At 35.8% G+C, this 14,279-nt stretch overlaps 1 protein-coding gene, 1 long non-coding RNA gene and 1 pseudogene across 13 annotated transcripts; 2 read left to right on the top strand and 1 right to left on the bottom strand.

The window, feature by feature from the left end:
• Window positions 1-481: 481 nt before the first annotated feature.
• LOC106444800 lies at window positions 482-5,228 on the top strand (annotated as a pseudogene).
• LOC106441217 (probable polyamine oxidase 4) lies at window positions 5,123-8,078 on the bottom strand. Its single transcript, XM_048748230.1, has 8 exons — window positions 7,702-8,078; window positions 7,330-7,537; window positions 7,147-7,260; window positions 6,711-6,798; window positions 6,425-6,613; window positions 6,163-6,260; window positions 5,637-6,069; window positions 5,123-5,564 (listed from the first exon to the last, which is right to left on the bottom strand). The coding sequence occupies exons 1-8, from the start codon at window positions 7,739-7,741 to the stop codon at window positions 5,241-5,243; spliced, it is 1,494 nt and encodes a 497-aa protein (XP_048604187.1). The 5' UTR covers window positions 7,742-8,078; the 3' UTR covers window positions 5,123-5,240.
• Window positions 8,079-8,299: 221 nt separating this feature from the next.
• Window positions 8,300-12,768, top strand: LOC125581952. Of its 12 annotated transcripts, XR_007319758.1 has the most exons (13): window positions 8,300-10,201; window positions 10,282-10,374; window positions 10,446-10,519; window positions 10,604-10,681; window positions 10,771-10,812; window positions 10,874-11,015; window positions 11,139-11,234; window positions 11,324-11,510; window positions 11,592-11,701; window positions 11,827-11,898; window positions 12,032-12,059; window positions 12,145-12,174; window positions 12,255-12,768. It is a non-coding gene; the product is annotated as an uncharacterized LOC125581952 (long non-coding RNA). The 12 variants fall into 12 exon arrangements; XR_007319761.1 differs by lacking the exon at window positions 11,827-11,898 and having other exon boundaries at window positions 11,605-11,701; XR_007319755.1 differs by lacking the exon at window positions 11,827-11,898.
• Window positions 12,769-14,279: the final 1,511 nt, after the last annotated feature.

The following is a 14,279-nucleotide window of genomic DNA, read 5'->3' as shown; positions in this document are numbered from 1 at the left end:
TAACCTTAAGTGCTAGTTTGGAAACAAAAACTTGATTTAGTGCTATTTTTGTTTTTTTCTCAATCAAAATCAGTCAAACTCGGTTTAGTTTTCGACGTAATAGCAGCACATGTTGATTTAACCTTATGCAGTTTCCTTATTCGAAACTTACTCAAGGTAAAAAAATATGAATGTCAGATATGTTGACTTGCACACAGGTAATCCTTTTAACTTGAGTGGAGTTTTGAATGCGTATGTTCTAATGTACCCTAGGCAGATTCAGTATATAGAATGATCATCAAGTGACACTCAACATGTGAAATTATCACATTATACAACCTTTATAACCAAAAAAAGCAAAGTGATCGCATTATCTAGTTTGGTCGCTTCCAAAACGGTAGGCAACCTGCATGGCTGGATGTCATTAACCAATTAGTACTAATATTAGGCACGACCTGCATGTCACTATCCTACAATTTTCTCTATATAATGTGGATTTGCATATCCTTATTGCCCCACAAATATTCACTCATACAAGATGGATATTCTGACGATATGTGAAGCAAACAATGTTCCTCTAACACCCATAACGTTCTTGAAACGAGCTTCGGAATGTTACCCCAATCGAACCTCCATAATCTACAGACAAACTCGTTTCACTTGGCCCCAGACCTATGACCGTTGCTGTCGACTTGCCGCCGCTCTTCTCTCTCTTAATATCACCCGAAACAACATCGTATGCTTATCCCTTTTACTTTCTCTTTTCCTATGCAAGGCTAATAATTGTATGGATTCCTCGTTAGCCATTCTAACGATAATATGATGACATATATAGCATATGAATCGCATAACTTTTCCTTTCTCTTTGTTTTATCTTTATTGATGCCTTACATACTGAATATTTATCTATATCTGTTTAGGTCTCGATTTTGGCCCCAAACGTACCTGCCATGTACGAGATGCATTTTGCCATTCCAATGACCGGGGCCGTACTGAATCCTAGCTATTAACACTCGCCTGGACGCCAAAACCATAGCCATCATCCTACGCCACGCCCAGCCAAAGATCTTATTCATTGACCATGAGTTTGCTCCTTTGACCCAAGAAGTCCTCCATCTCCTACCGTTTGACGACCCAATACCTAAGCCACTAATCATATTCATTAATGATATGGATTCCACTACAAAACATTCCCCTGGGGAGTTGGAGTACGAGGGTCTCATCCGTACAGGAGACCCTTCGCCATCCATGTCCACAAGTACGTTCTGTGTCCGCAATGAGCATGACCCTATTTCTTTGAACTACACGTCTGGTACAACAGCCGACCCAAAAGGTGTGGTGGTTAGCCACCGAGGGGCGTACTTGAGCGCTTTGAGCACGATTATGGACTGGGAGATGGGGATTTCACCGGTCTACCTCTGGACCTTGCCAATGTTTCATGCCAATGGATGGTCGCACACATGGTCTGTGGCTGCGCGTGGAGGCACCAATGTATGCTTAAGGCACGTGGCTGCCCCAGAGATCTATAAGAACATAAGTTCTCATGGCGTTACGCACATGTCTTGTGTCCCTACAGTCTTGAGATTTCTTATAGAAGGACAGCAGAGTGACCGGTCACACAGCTCACGGCCTGTTCACATTTTGACCGGAGGTTCTTCCCCACCCACTGCACTTCTTAAGAAGGTAGAGCAGTTAGGGTTCCGAATAATGCATGGCTATGGGCTTACGGAGACCAGCGGACCCGTTCTCTTTTGTGAGTGGCAAGACGAATGGAACAGGTAATATATAATATAACCATGTTAAAGAAATTTCTTTAACAGTGATGTTGAAAATTATAACGCTTGATAAGAAAATTCTTCTACACAATTTTGAACAGACTACCAGAGCATCGACAGATGCAGCTGAAAGCAAGGCAAGGGATAAGAAACATAACGCTAGCAGACGTTGACGTAAAGAACACGACAACTCAGGAGAGTGTCCCACGCGACGGGAAGACAACAGGAGAGATCCTCATCAAAGGAAACAGTGTAATGAAAGGCTATCTAAAGAACCCTAAAGCAACATCTGAAGCGTTTAAAGACGGATGGTTCAACACTGGAGATATAGGTGTGATTCATCCTGATGGGCACTTAGAGATCAAAGATCGATCCAAAGACATCATCATCTCGGGAGGTGAGAACATCAGCAGTATAGAGGTCGAGAAAGTCCTTTACGAGAATCAGAAAGTGGTCGAGGCTGCTGTGGTGGCCATGCCTCACCCTCTTTGGGGTGAAACTCCCTGTGCATTTATTGTTCTAAAAGTTGTTGAGACTAGGCAAGGACCCCGTGAAGAGGAATTCGTGACCAGCGAAAGAGACTTGATTGCATATTGCCGTGATAGTATGCCACATTTTATGTGTCCAAGGAAGGTTGTGTTCCTTCAAGAGCTGCCAAAAAACAGCAACGGAAAGATCCTCAAGTCTAAACTGAGAGACATCGCTAAGGCTTTTGTAGTCGATGAGGACGGTGTGGGTTCCAAGAAAGTTCAACGACGCGGTGTTGATCATGTTAGTTCTAGGCTTTAAAGCCATATCCATCCATGTATTTCTCTTCTCTTTGTTTCAGTATTTGTGCTTTGCTAGACAGATCCAGATCGCTACCAAAAATACCTTAATTATATTTACATCATCATATCATGTTTTTAAGTCCTAAAGAGAATAATACTATTTTATTAAATATTTTACACAAAAGTATAACGTTTTACCTTAATAGTTAGGGAAGCTTTTTTTTATTTTTGGAACATCACTTATTTTAATTCATTCAAATTGATTGGTTACAGTAAAAAGAAATTGTACGTCGTCTTTGACGCAAAGTATAAAGAACAACATCAAAAGTAATGAAACGATATAGATACTTGAGATAACAAAGTAAGTACCACATTAAAAAATTAGAAAAGGAGTCTCTAATATATGAAGAAATGTCCAACTCCAATTCGTGAGGTTTTTTGGGAAGGATACCAAAAGTAAAACCATGCGAGCTTGCCTAAAATTCAAAGTAGACAATATGGTACTAATCAAACAATATAAAGTTAGACATAGATTTATAAATCCCAACAATTGGTATCAGAGCCAAATTGACAAAAAAATCTGCAAGAAGACCAAAATACCCATCGAGTTAATATTGTAAGGTATGGGTGACAGAGATCAAGTCAAAAGATTCTGAAAGTTAGTTGTGGGACACAAGATGAATGTGATCCTTAGTTTGAATGAGAAGAATGTGAGATAACAAACTAAATCCCACATTGGAGAATTAGACAAAGAGTGTCTAATATATACAGAGATGTCCAACTCTAATTAGTACGAGACCTTTTGGAAATTAAACCAAAAGTAAAACCATGCGGGCTTGCCTAAACCCAAAGTAGACAAATATCGTACTAATCAAACAATATAAAGTTGGACATGGATTTAATAAATTACGATTATGAATCACAAACGAACTTAATAAGAATAACTCTCTTATTAATCTCTTAATGAAAACTCACTCAAAAACTTTAAGCTCACTCACACAATTCATAATCTCTCACAAAGACTCATAAGTTATACCAAACATTGGTATCAGATTAGATTTCTCCTAAACTCTATGAATTTATCATATTTTATATTTCATTTTCCTAATCTTTTTACAAAACTATAATTCAGTAGGATTAAGTTTTTTAACTTATTTCTCAAGTTTCTTTTTTCTTTCAAGTTTAATCCAACGAGATCTTCAAAAGACGATGATAGTGAACTCATAAACAAGCTTGAAAACATCAATAATGTCTTCACGACAAAGTCAAACAGCTAAGAATTAGTCACGGTTACATGTGACGTTAAAAATTAATTCTCATCTACAAAAGAACACGAGGTAATCTTGATTGCCTCTTCTAGCCCCATAAAACCGCTATAAAAAAGTTGGGCTCTTGGACTTCAAAGGAGCTATCAATGGCTTGTCGCCGTACTCTCATTTCTTCGGTAATTGTAGGTATAATATGCTTCTGGATGTCTGATTTCCTTTAGCCAAAGTGTGTAATGAGGAAAATTAATAGCTTATGTAGCTCATTTCTTTGGCATGGTACTATTGGCATCTACGGGCGCAAAGGTATCTTGAGAAGAACTGTCAGCCCCAAAGGCCGAGGGGGGTTTGGGAATGCGCAATATTTTTCACTGGAATGAGACCTGTATTTTAAAGCTTCTATGGATGATCTTCAGGCTCTCTTTGGGTGGCACGGATAAGAGATAACTTATAAATACATCTCTTCTTCTTTTTTTGGGCGTTAAAAGATGAAAGCTATAGCTATTTTTGGATGTTCAGAAAAAATCCTTGGCCTGAGATCAAAAGCTTTGCTACTACCTCATGGCTACTATTCATTCTTAATCGTAACCCTACCTTTGATCGCATTGCAGCTTGGAATCCGGACTCTGAGGCAGTCTGTTTGTTGTGTGGAAATAGTAATGAAAGCAGGGAACTTTTAGCTGCTCTTTCTCTTCAGTTGTTTGGAACTTGGTTATAAGCTGATTTCACATTCCATCTTGGCCTTCAGCTTGGTTGGATGTTTAAACTGGTTGCCCATTGCTCATGTGGATAAAATAATTAAGCTTGCTATTCTTCAGGTTTGGCAAAGGCAAACTGTGTGTTTATGAGCTCTAGAGAGAACGTAAGAGACGCCTTCATGATGGTCTTCCTTGGTGCGTTCTTAGGATCACTTTTCTTGACTGCGTGACAAATGCTCCGCTATGACTTCGCAGGGTCTTTCACGAGGTCTTACTTCGGTTTGATTTGCCATAGATTTTTTTTTTTTTGATCAAAGATTTACCATAGATTTTAGTCCCACTTTACTTCTATATTGGCTGTTGTGCGCATATCATCATCTGCTGTTTCATCTCCCTCCTTTCTTTTCACAGGTGTTGTTTCTGTTGGTGTTTGCTTCCTTGTAACTTTTAATCTTTATTAATGAAAATTCTTTAACAAAAATAAGAACAACTTCAACGGTACATATACCCATTTGAGGTTCTTAGTGCTAAAATATTTAACATTTTTACAATTATCTTTTAGTTTATATTTAAATTTTAGTTTTTTTTCTTCTAAAAGCTGCTTAACCCAAAAATATACCCATGTGCTTTCACCATGCAGAACTCGAAATGTTTATTTGTTTTTGTTTTCAGATAGGAAAAAAAAAAGGACCATTGCTTGTGTTTTAAGCAGAAAACTAAATGAAAGTAAAAGAAAGATAAGAGGTAGAACAATTACATCCTGGAGATCTGGAGAGGAACAGTTCCAGTTTCAAGTATATCACTGTTCCTCATAAGAGAAACAAGTTTGAGTTTCTCCCAAGCCCCGAGTCTCTCGAAGATATACCTCTGACAATTCTGAGAGGCTGAGACTCCGGCTAAGAAGGCTCCGTGAGCAGACCCTTGATGCTCGACGTTCACAGCTTCTCCTCCAAAGAATATGTTATCAACCGGCTCTCCTAGCCTCGCGTATAGATCTTCCGGCATCCCAACTACGTCATATGCGTAACAACCCAATGTGTCTGGATCCGTTCCCCACCGTGTCACAAGATACTGAGCCTGTTTTCGTTTGTTTGTAAGTAAAAACAACATATGAGATACAGGTTGTGCAATAAGATGATGATTTCTTACCGGGTCAGGTGCGTCTGGAAACATTTTCTTAAGTTGCAGCATTACGAAATTTGCAGTAGCCTCATCGGATAGCTTTTCAAGGTCCTTAGCGAGGTTTCCTGCAGCCATATAAACAAGCACAGGATGGCCTGTTGCTTTGTGAAGATTCAGAAAATAGCCACAGGAGTAAGGAGTTGGTGCAACCATCCCCAGGAACTCCACATTGGGCCAAAACACGTTTTCAAATCTCAGGGCAATCTTATTCTCGTTGCCTACTCCAAGATCAGATATCGCAGAGGTCTTCCATTGTGGGAGCTCCGGCTCAAACTGAATCAGGTTTGCCTTGAGAACACCGATGGGCACAGTGATGATCACAGCATCAGCAACGAAGTTGGTTCCCCCTTCAACTTCCACTATAACCTTGTTATTAGATGTTCTTGACACTTTAGTAACCCTGAGTTAATTAAATTACAAAACACACGTGATAAGGTTTAACTGTTTTAAGTACGATACATGTATTAGCTCTGTATGAATTCTGATGAGTTACCTGTGGTTCAAGCGAATATCAATGTCTTTTGCAATTGTTCTGATCACTGGCTCATAACCCTGCACCATTAGACCATGGCCACCGGAAAGACATTCATCCTGCACAACAATTAAAAAGCTTTGATGAGCTTTTTTTCTTTAGTGTATTGCTATCACTAATAAACAAATTAAAACTATTCATATATAGACCATCCTTAGAACTACTACATGAAGTTACAGTAGGCAGATAGTTTATAAATGTACAGTAGAATTGGTTCGCTTGCCTGATCCCAACATTTGAGCGATATCAAATTCGCATCTACGGCAAACCATGCTTCCATCCTACATATGTACCATTGCAAAACTTCGTAGGCAATTCCTTCTTGCCTTAGTTCTGGATGTCTATCCAAGACGATGGATATTCCTTGAAGAACTGACATGTCATTGGCAGTTTCATCCCTTATTTTCTCCGTCTAGAAATCAGCAAGGTAAGCAAGCATGTGTCAACTTCTGTTATTACGACAAAAGGATGCTAATTCAAAAATTTAATCAAGCAAATGCAAAGCTTACCTCTTCGAGAATTCTCTTGAATGCATCTCCAACTTGAGTGACCAACAGCGGCGGAATTTTATTCCCGTGCATGTCATAAAGTCCATAACTGAGGTAGGAAAGCCAGTTAAACAGGGCAATTGGGTTACAACAGGTTTCAGACTGAAACCCATCTAGTTATAGCATGTACCATGGTTCTAAAAATCAGTCTAGGCGGTGCTTGGTGGGTAAATCGGCTAAAAGATCTTTTAAAATTTGATTTATACGACTCAATCCGGTTTAAACCTTTTTGAATCGGTTTTAAAACATTCTAAATCGGTTTAGATTGGTCTAAATTAGCTAACTATTAGTGTTAGTACAAATCCACAAATTGGTTCTGTCTGTCTAGCCTTTTAACTAGCTAGGGTCTAGCGATTTCTTCAAAGATTAGTACGGCGTAAAGGCAGGAAAAGGTTACCTTTCGAGATCATGGTCATACAAGATGGAGTCATCCCCGCTAGTTCGGTATAGAGTGAGCCCTAGACGGCGTATAATAGGAGCCAAGGGGTTGTCGTTGGAGACTCCATGTAACCTAAGACAACGTGGGTTATTAGAACAACAAATCATAAGGGCTGCAGATCCTTAAAAAATAGAAACTCACCAAGAAGCTCCCATATCAACAGGACAACCAAAGGAGTAATCGGTATGGATGCGACCACCAATCCTATCACGTGATTCGAGAACAATCACGTTAAAAGAAGCTTCAGAGAGGCTCCTAGCAGCAGCCAGACCTGATATGCCACTGCCTATCACGATCACACATGGCTGCACCACATTGTTCTGCTTCTGGAGAAGCGCTGAGATTGTGCCTGCAAGAAACACATGTTACAATTAATCATTCATCAAATCTCTTTCCAAATTAAATAAAAAAAGATTGTTGTATCAGGCAACAATGACAAAAGCATAAACCAAATAAACACCGCATAAACAGATTCGATTTAATCTTGAAACCGCAATGCATAATCTCAATTACCATCAGGAAGCTCATCGGTAAACGAAATCTTCTTATCCATTGAAGAAACAGAGAAATTTCCAAAAATTCGTGAAAAAAATCAACTAAACGATCTGATTAAAGAGGAGCAGCAGCGAAGAAGAAGCTTATCGGACCAGCTCATCGCAAAAACGGGAGATCGAATTATTCAATAGCGACGATTCAAAAACGAATAAAACTTTGAGATTAGAGATCGATAGACGGCAGGCGTGTATGGCTTCGTTCCCGCAGATCTTGCAATTTCGTGATCGCTGCATTTTTTTTTTTTCTCTTTTGTTTTAGAAGACGAGAAACATGAATTCCCTAAGAAGAAAGATAAAAACAACAACGAAGAATATGCTTCGGTTTCGACGAGGTGGCTTTCGTGAAAACCAGATAGCTTAAGCCTTTTATACTGCTGCAGGTGCCGACTATTACAGATTATTTTTCCATCATCAACGTATGAATGACGTTTTTGCCCTTTTTTTTTTTTTTTGGGTTTTATTCTCTGGTCCAGCGTTTTCCTTCCATTTTAGATACTTTGTGGCTCTTTCTTTAATTTGTGATTACTATAGAAAACAGCTCACAAGTTACAACTATTGATGTCGATGTCACTGCATTGCATATATATATATTTAAGTTTTGCATTTCTGTATTGTAAATAAAGATATTTAAATGGATATTTAATCTGGATTAATTTGATCACTATAATTTCAAAAACTTCAGCCATTGCCAAACTTTTCAATAAAGCTAAAAAAATATAACAACTTTTCGAAGATCATTCCAAACATTCAAGATATATTATATCTTTTAGAGATAAAATGCAATTTCTGATTCTATTCTTAGAACTACAAAATCTTTTTATAGAAAATTTCTTATGTCGGTTGTTCTATTGTGGTCCAATACTACTTCTATTTTGAGCAATAGACTAAATTTTTTAATTTTATTAAATATTTATAATATCTTAATAAAGTTTGATATTATTACCGGTTTATAACATCTTTCTAAAGTTTTTGGAATATCTTCATGAATTTGATATCTAAATTGTATAAGGATACTATACATATTTAGAAGCATCTTCGTAAATTTTTGAAAGTTTTTATATAATGATTAATATTTTTCTAAATATGCATATAAATCAAATTCAGGAATATAACATTCATATTTTAGAAAAACTTCCCAAATATATATACAAGTTATATTTGATAAGTCTATTTATACATTTTTGAAGATATTCATGAATTTGAGAATTTTTATAAATTCATGAAGATATAATACATGTTCATAAAAGTCTTACTGATTTTTTTAAAAGAAAAATTGTTTTTCCATAAAAAAATTGAAATAAAAAATTTAAAATAGTTTCAAAATTTTTCAATTTTTTTTCATTTTTCAATTTATTTAATAAATAATTAATTATAATTATAAATGAGTATATAATTGTCATTTAACCATTTAATGAAAATTATTTTGCTCACTTTGATTTTTGAAGCTATTTAGAAAACCAAAAAATCACCAAATAAAGAGATTCAAACTATTTAGAAAACTAAAAAATGGTTATAAAATCTTCACTATACTAAAAGGAATCGTTGACAAAAAAAATACTAAAAGGAATCAATCATCATGTGATGGTGGCCACCACGGGGATCAAGTTGTCCATAAGAGAATATGGCCTATGCCTATAGTGTTGTTTGGTGAGACAATACAAGACAATGGACATAATGCGGGACCAGTCAGAAGTGGCTTGAATCTCTTTATTTGCAATATAAAATGAATATTTGATTTTTACTAATCACATCTTTTACGATATTGAGTCGCATTTTGCGTACTAGCCAAAGCAATGAAATCAATAGATTGTGATATTTGATTTTGTAGGGTTGAACAACTAAAATAAAGACAAAATCGAAATGATTGCAACTTTTATATATATCTAATTATATAAAATAGACTTTCAATCCTTCCCAGAGGGTCCACGTATGCTTCCATGTCACTAATTAAGATGATCTCAAGCCGATACGTGGCTGCTTTAACAAGCGGTTCATTAAACGTTGTCATGGCTTCGCAATTAAAAGCCAACATTTGGTTTTCATATTCCCAATAATAATTAACATGACCCAATAAAATCTAATACTTCAGGCCCATGAATAATATATTTTTGACGATCTGAGTTTCGTCCTCTTTCTCTTGGGGGAACCAAGCCATAACCTCCGACGGATCCGTTCCCCTTCAATTACTCGACGGAGTAACCCACTGTGAAAATGGGAGGCAATCAATTTGTTCTTCAATGCAGATTTTTCACCTCCTATCAAACAATTGTACTATATATGTCATTGAGTTACTGGATCGAATTCATAAATCTTAACATCGCAATCATGCAAAAGAACAATATTTATGAATTCTTCAGAGATTTGCAGACCAGCTTGATACCTTTTTGATATTTAACACGATCAATGTATACTAGAGTGGACTTCTGCAAGAGATTGTGTGGCGTTTCAGTGATCAGAAGGTATCTATCACATCACTATACTTTCTCATTTCTTTTCGAGGCTGTGTCTCTGATTAACTCTATGTTTTTAGTATTTACAGTGGAGAAAGCATGTAGAACACACTAAGAGCTTGCTGCAACAGTATTAAGATTGGTAAAATCTTAATACACATAGAGAAAAATGATGGTGTCAGGTCGGTTTCTCTTCTCTGAGAATACGTTTTCTCACATCTCAGCTCAATGATTGAATTATCTTTCCATGCAGTTGATATATGAGAAGTTACCAAAAGATATCGCAAGCCTGACATGTCTTCCTCCTTGACCCTGTTATAGCTTCAGGTTCGTAGTAACCCACACAAAAGCTATAAACAAAGGTTAACAACAATGACTAACATTTAAGAATGTTAACATGAAATTCTGCAGTGAATGCTATATCTAATATCTTTGCTTATCAGCAAGGGAGTTCCAGAATCACATATTATCTTTCTTAACGTCATAGCAGTAAACACCATCCAAACAAAACCTTTGTATACTTTTCCTCACTCAAGTTATCACCAATGTTTTGTACTAACACAAGAATAAAACTGCAGGCACCTCAAGGGATTCAAGGGCTCTGCAAGAAACATCCAATGGTAAAGATTATGACTTCAGAAATCAATGCCTCACTCACTGAGGACTCGCGTGTGATTCCAGGTCTGGGAGAATTCGCAGACCATTACTTTGGTACAGACAACTCAAAAAAGTATCAAGAATATCCAGGAATGCCGATTACTTCGTTCCATTTTTCTGATTTAAAGACGGTTGCTTGAGAGCTCATGGCTGTGGACTTCGTTAGGTAACTAATCTACTATTTCTGAGTTTGTTTGGACTCAGTGTTAACTCAGATTATAGATGAGATCAACTTCAACAACATATCACTTCAACCCCATGAAATATTTTTGTTTGAGCTGGCGAATAGAAAACACCCGACATCCCTTCGTGAAAGAGTCATAACACTCCAAAAACAGCGAAGAATGAAGGTCTCAACGGGGCTTTCACAGTTAGCCAAGACAAGGTAAGGTATTGAAAGAAATATTTAATAAACACCTAGCCGATCAGTTTCCCTAATATTCTATACGTCTTCTCCATTTATTAATGTTGCAGGATCTATTACAACATTCAAAAGAAGTGGACAAGTTGCAGGTCATGTTCCCAATCTCTATAATTAAAGTTAAGATGATAAGGTTCCATATTGCACCACATTTTTGGACACAGCTCATCTCGAAAAAGCTGCAAGACTGGCTAGGAAAAATATTGAGGGACTCAAAAAAGTTCTCACCTCCTAACCTCGGTAAGTGGTCACTAACCTTCTGGAATCAATTCTTCGTATCTCAGGAAAATTGCTTGTGTACACTAACACGTGGTTCCATAGTTTTTAACTGCAGGTCACTGTCGCCATATCCACCTGCACACGTAGCTCCGCAGAGAAGTGGGGAATCTAGAAGTCTTCAAGATTGTAGTGTTCAAACTTCTCAGAACCAGGTAGACTATAAAACTGTTAAATGCAAATAATTTTCCTGCAAATCAAGGTGCTACCTCTCAAACAATTATTACCATTTACGTCATTTAACCCAAATTTCTCTTCCACATCCTCTTATTATTCATAGCTAAAGCTAAAGAAAACAGAGCTCTCAGGATTCAACTTATAAAATTTAAACATCAGCAAAGTATGGCAAAAAGTAATATATTCTCCTCTCCAACCAGATACTCATTATAACACATGCATAAATTATACTTTTTCGTGCATATGCACGGAGCAAATCACAGTGTATTTTTTGTGTGGCAAATAAATAATGCTATTATTTCTAACAGAGCCAAACGCACCGTCCATGAACAGCAGGTTCACATATTCAACCTTAATACGTCCTCCTCTATTCAGCTAACATAAAACACTAACTAATCTCTGGCTTCCTTACTTGCAACAGGACCACTTCAACCACGTACAAAGAACATAGGTTACACATTTACCTTACTTGTGCCTGCTCGGACCGCCGCATTTAACTAACAACTAAACCAAATTTCTAAATGTGTATAGGAACCAGAAAAAGCAACAGCTCCAGCAATTGAGATTTGGTAACATGTCCTATATCTAATACCTCAGTGAGGACAGGTGAAGCAGTAAGGATAGTCAACCAGCATGCCAATAGAAGGTTCTACATATGTTGTAACAAGGAAGTTGAGCTCCTACCACTCCGCGAACTTCCTTCACCTTTGAAAAAGCTCCTTGACGCACCAATGTTCCGAGTTTTAATACGTGTTGCGAATGGAATGATTGCTTTTACTTCATCGGGTGCTCATGTCGATCATACTATCACTGGAAAACCTGGCCATTCATTTACCGAATACATGGTCAAAACCAACACCGTATCGGTTCACTCTTGTATGTTGACGAAGAACCACCACAGTATCTCCAGCTATATATTTTTATACTGTAAATAAAATAGGAAAAGAAGAAAGCCTTATGAAAAGGAACATCAACTATAAACTTAGACAACCAAGTTTCACATTTTCCTTCGATTTATATCTCAGTTATCCCATCTTCGGTTTAATTATTTATAAATAAATATTTAAGTAAAGAGAGTTCTAAATACAAAATTGACGTAGAATAACTTAATTTTGTATGAAATGTTCAGAATTAAAAAAAATCACAAATCTTTAAAAAATATAAAATTTGGAAAAATTTTTTTTAATATCTCAAATCTAAAGTTTAAAATACATATCTAAAAACTAAGAAATAAAAAAAAATGAGCCAAAACATTAAAAAAGGTTTGGAAGATAAAAAACATAAAAGACACGAGTGGATGGCTAATGTCAGCATAGTATTCAATGTATCCCATAGATTAACATAACACTAATGATCGAGTAGTCCAAGTTGTATAGATATGAATGAGTAATGAATGGAAAGAGAAAGTTGACTTTCAATAAACAATGGTGTTGTTAAAGACATAGTGACTAGATAGTTGCACAAAAGAGTTTGGTGTATATAAAAACCAGATGTGATTAAAATGATATATATGATAGATTGTGGATTTCACGGAAGGAACTATTCAAGTTTTCATACTTAAATACAAAATTTCCAGGATAAATAGAAAATATTTAAGAACAAAAGAGAAAAATCTAATTAAATAATGTTTTTGAAGTGATTCTAATGAAATTTGTGTTTTTTGCACTGAGCTCAGTTAAAGAAATTAACAAAAAGAAAGATGGAAACCATAACGAATGATTAATAAACCATCAAAACAAATATTTTATAAAGATTATATTAAAATTAAAGTTTAGAAGATATAACAGATAAAAATGAAAAATTATTGAAAATACATAATATAACTGCGAAAATAAGTCAACAAAACAATAATTTAGTGAAATGCATATCTAATCTAAAATATATATAAACTTCCAAAATATCTAAAAATCATAACAACCAAAAAAAAGGAAATACATTTGTGATATAATTTTTCACGTATCATCAAACTCAAACCAACGGAAAAAAAATCTATTCACACAAATATTTCTAACTTTACAAATTGATATGAAATTGATGGAAAAATACAAGCAGTGAATATACATACTCAAAACATTTTATTTTATTTTAAATAAAGTTATCTAATAAATAATAATAAAAATATCCATAGGACTATCACCAAGTATCGACACAATTTTAAAGAATCAAAATGACATCATAACATTATTTCTTGAACTTTTATATTTAAGCAAATAATTACAAAGTTCTGACTAACCGCGATACACAAAAGTCTACAAAAAAACATGTGATAGTAGATGATCTCAAATAAATTCATAAAACAAATGAAATGCATCATCTAAATAAAAATAATTATTATTATTCAAAGAATTACAACTATGTAATTATGTAATTTAGTCATCCATACCTACTTCAGCTCTCAATTATGTTTCATAAAAATAGATAACCAGTCTTTCAAAATTTAAAACAAATGTACGATTTGAACACTTAACTACGTCAAAATCCCGCGCGAAGCGCGGGCTTGCCCTAGTATATATATATAACTGAACAAAAAGAGTACAAAAAGCGTGTTTGGAAAAT

This window comes from Brassica napus, chromosome C2 (assembly GCF_020379485.1).
Source record: "Brassica napus cultivar Da-Ae chromosome C2, Da-Ae, whole genome shotgun sequence".
Classification (NCBI taxonomy): Eukaryota; Viridiplantae; Streptophyta; class Magnoliopsida; order Brassicales; family Brassicaceae; genus Brassica; species Brassica napus.
The sequence above is the reverse complement of the archived record's forward strand: the minus strand, read 5'-3'. Positions and strand labels throughout refer to the sequence as shown.

Excerpts from the sequence above, each read along its gene's own strand:
- LOC106441217 (XM_048748230.1), bottom strand. The coding sequence starts at position 7,741 with ATGGATAAGAAGATTTCGTTTACCGATGAGCTTCCTGATG. Across the intron at positions 7,261-7,329 it reads GTTGATATGGGAGCTTCTTG|GTTACATGGAGTCTCCAACG; the intron begins GTGAGTTTCTAT and ends ACGTTGTCTTAG. Across the intron at positions 6,070-6,162 it reads GATATTCGCTTGAACCACAG|GGTTACTAAAGTGTCAAGAA; the intron begins GTAACTCATCAG and ends TAATTAACTCAG.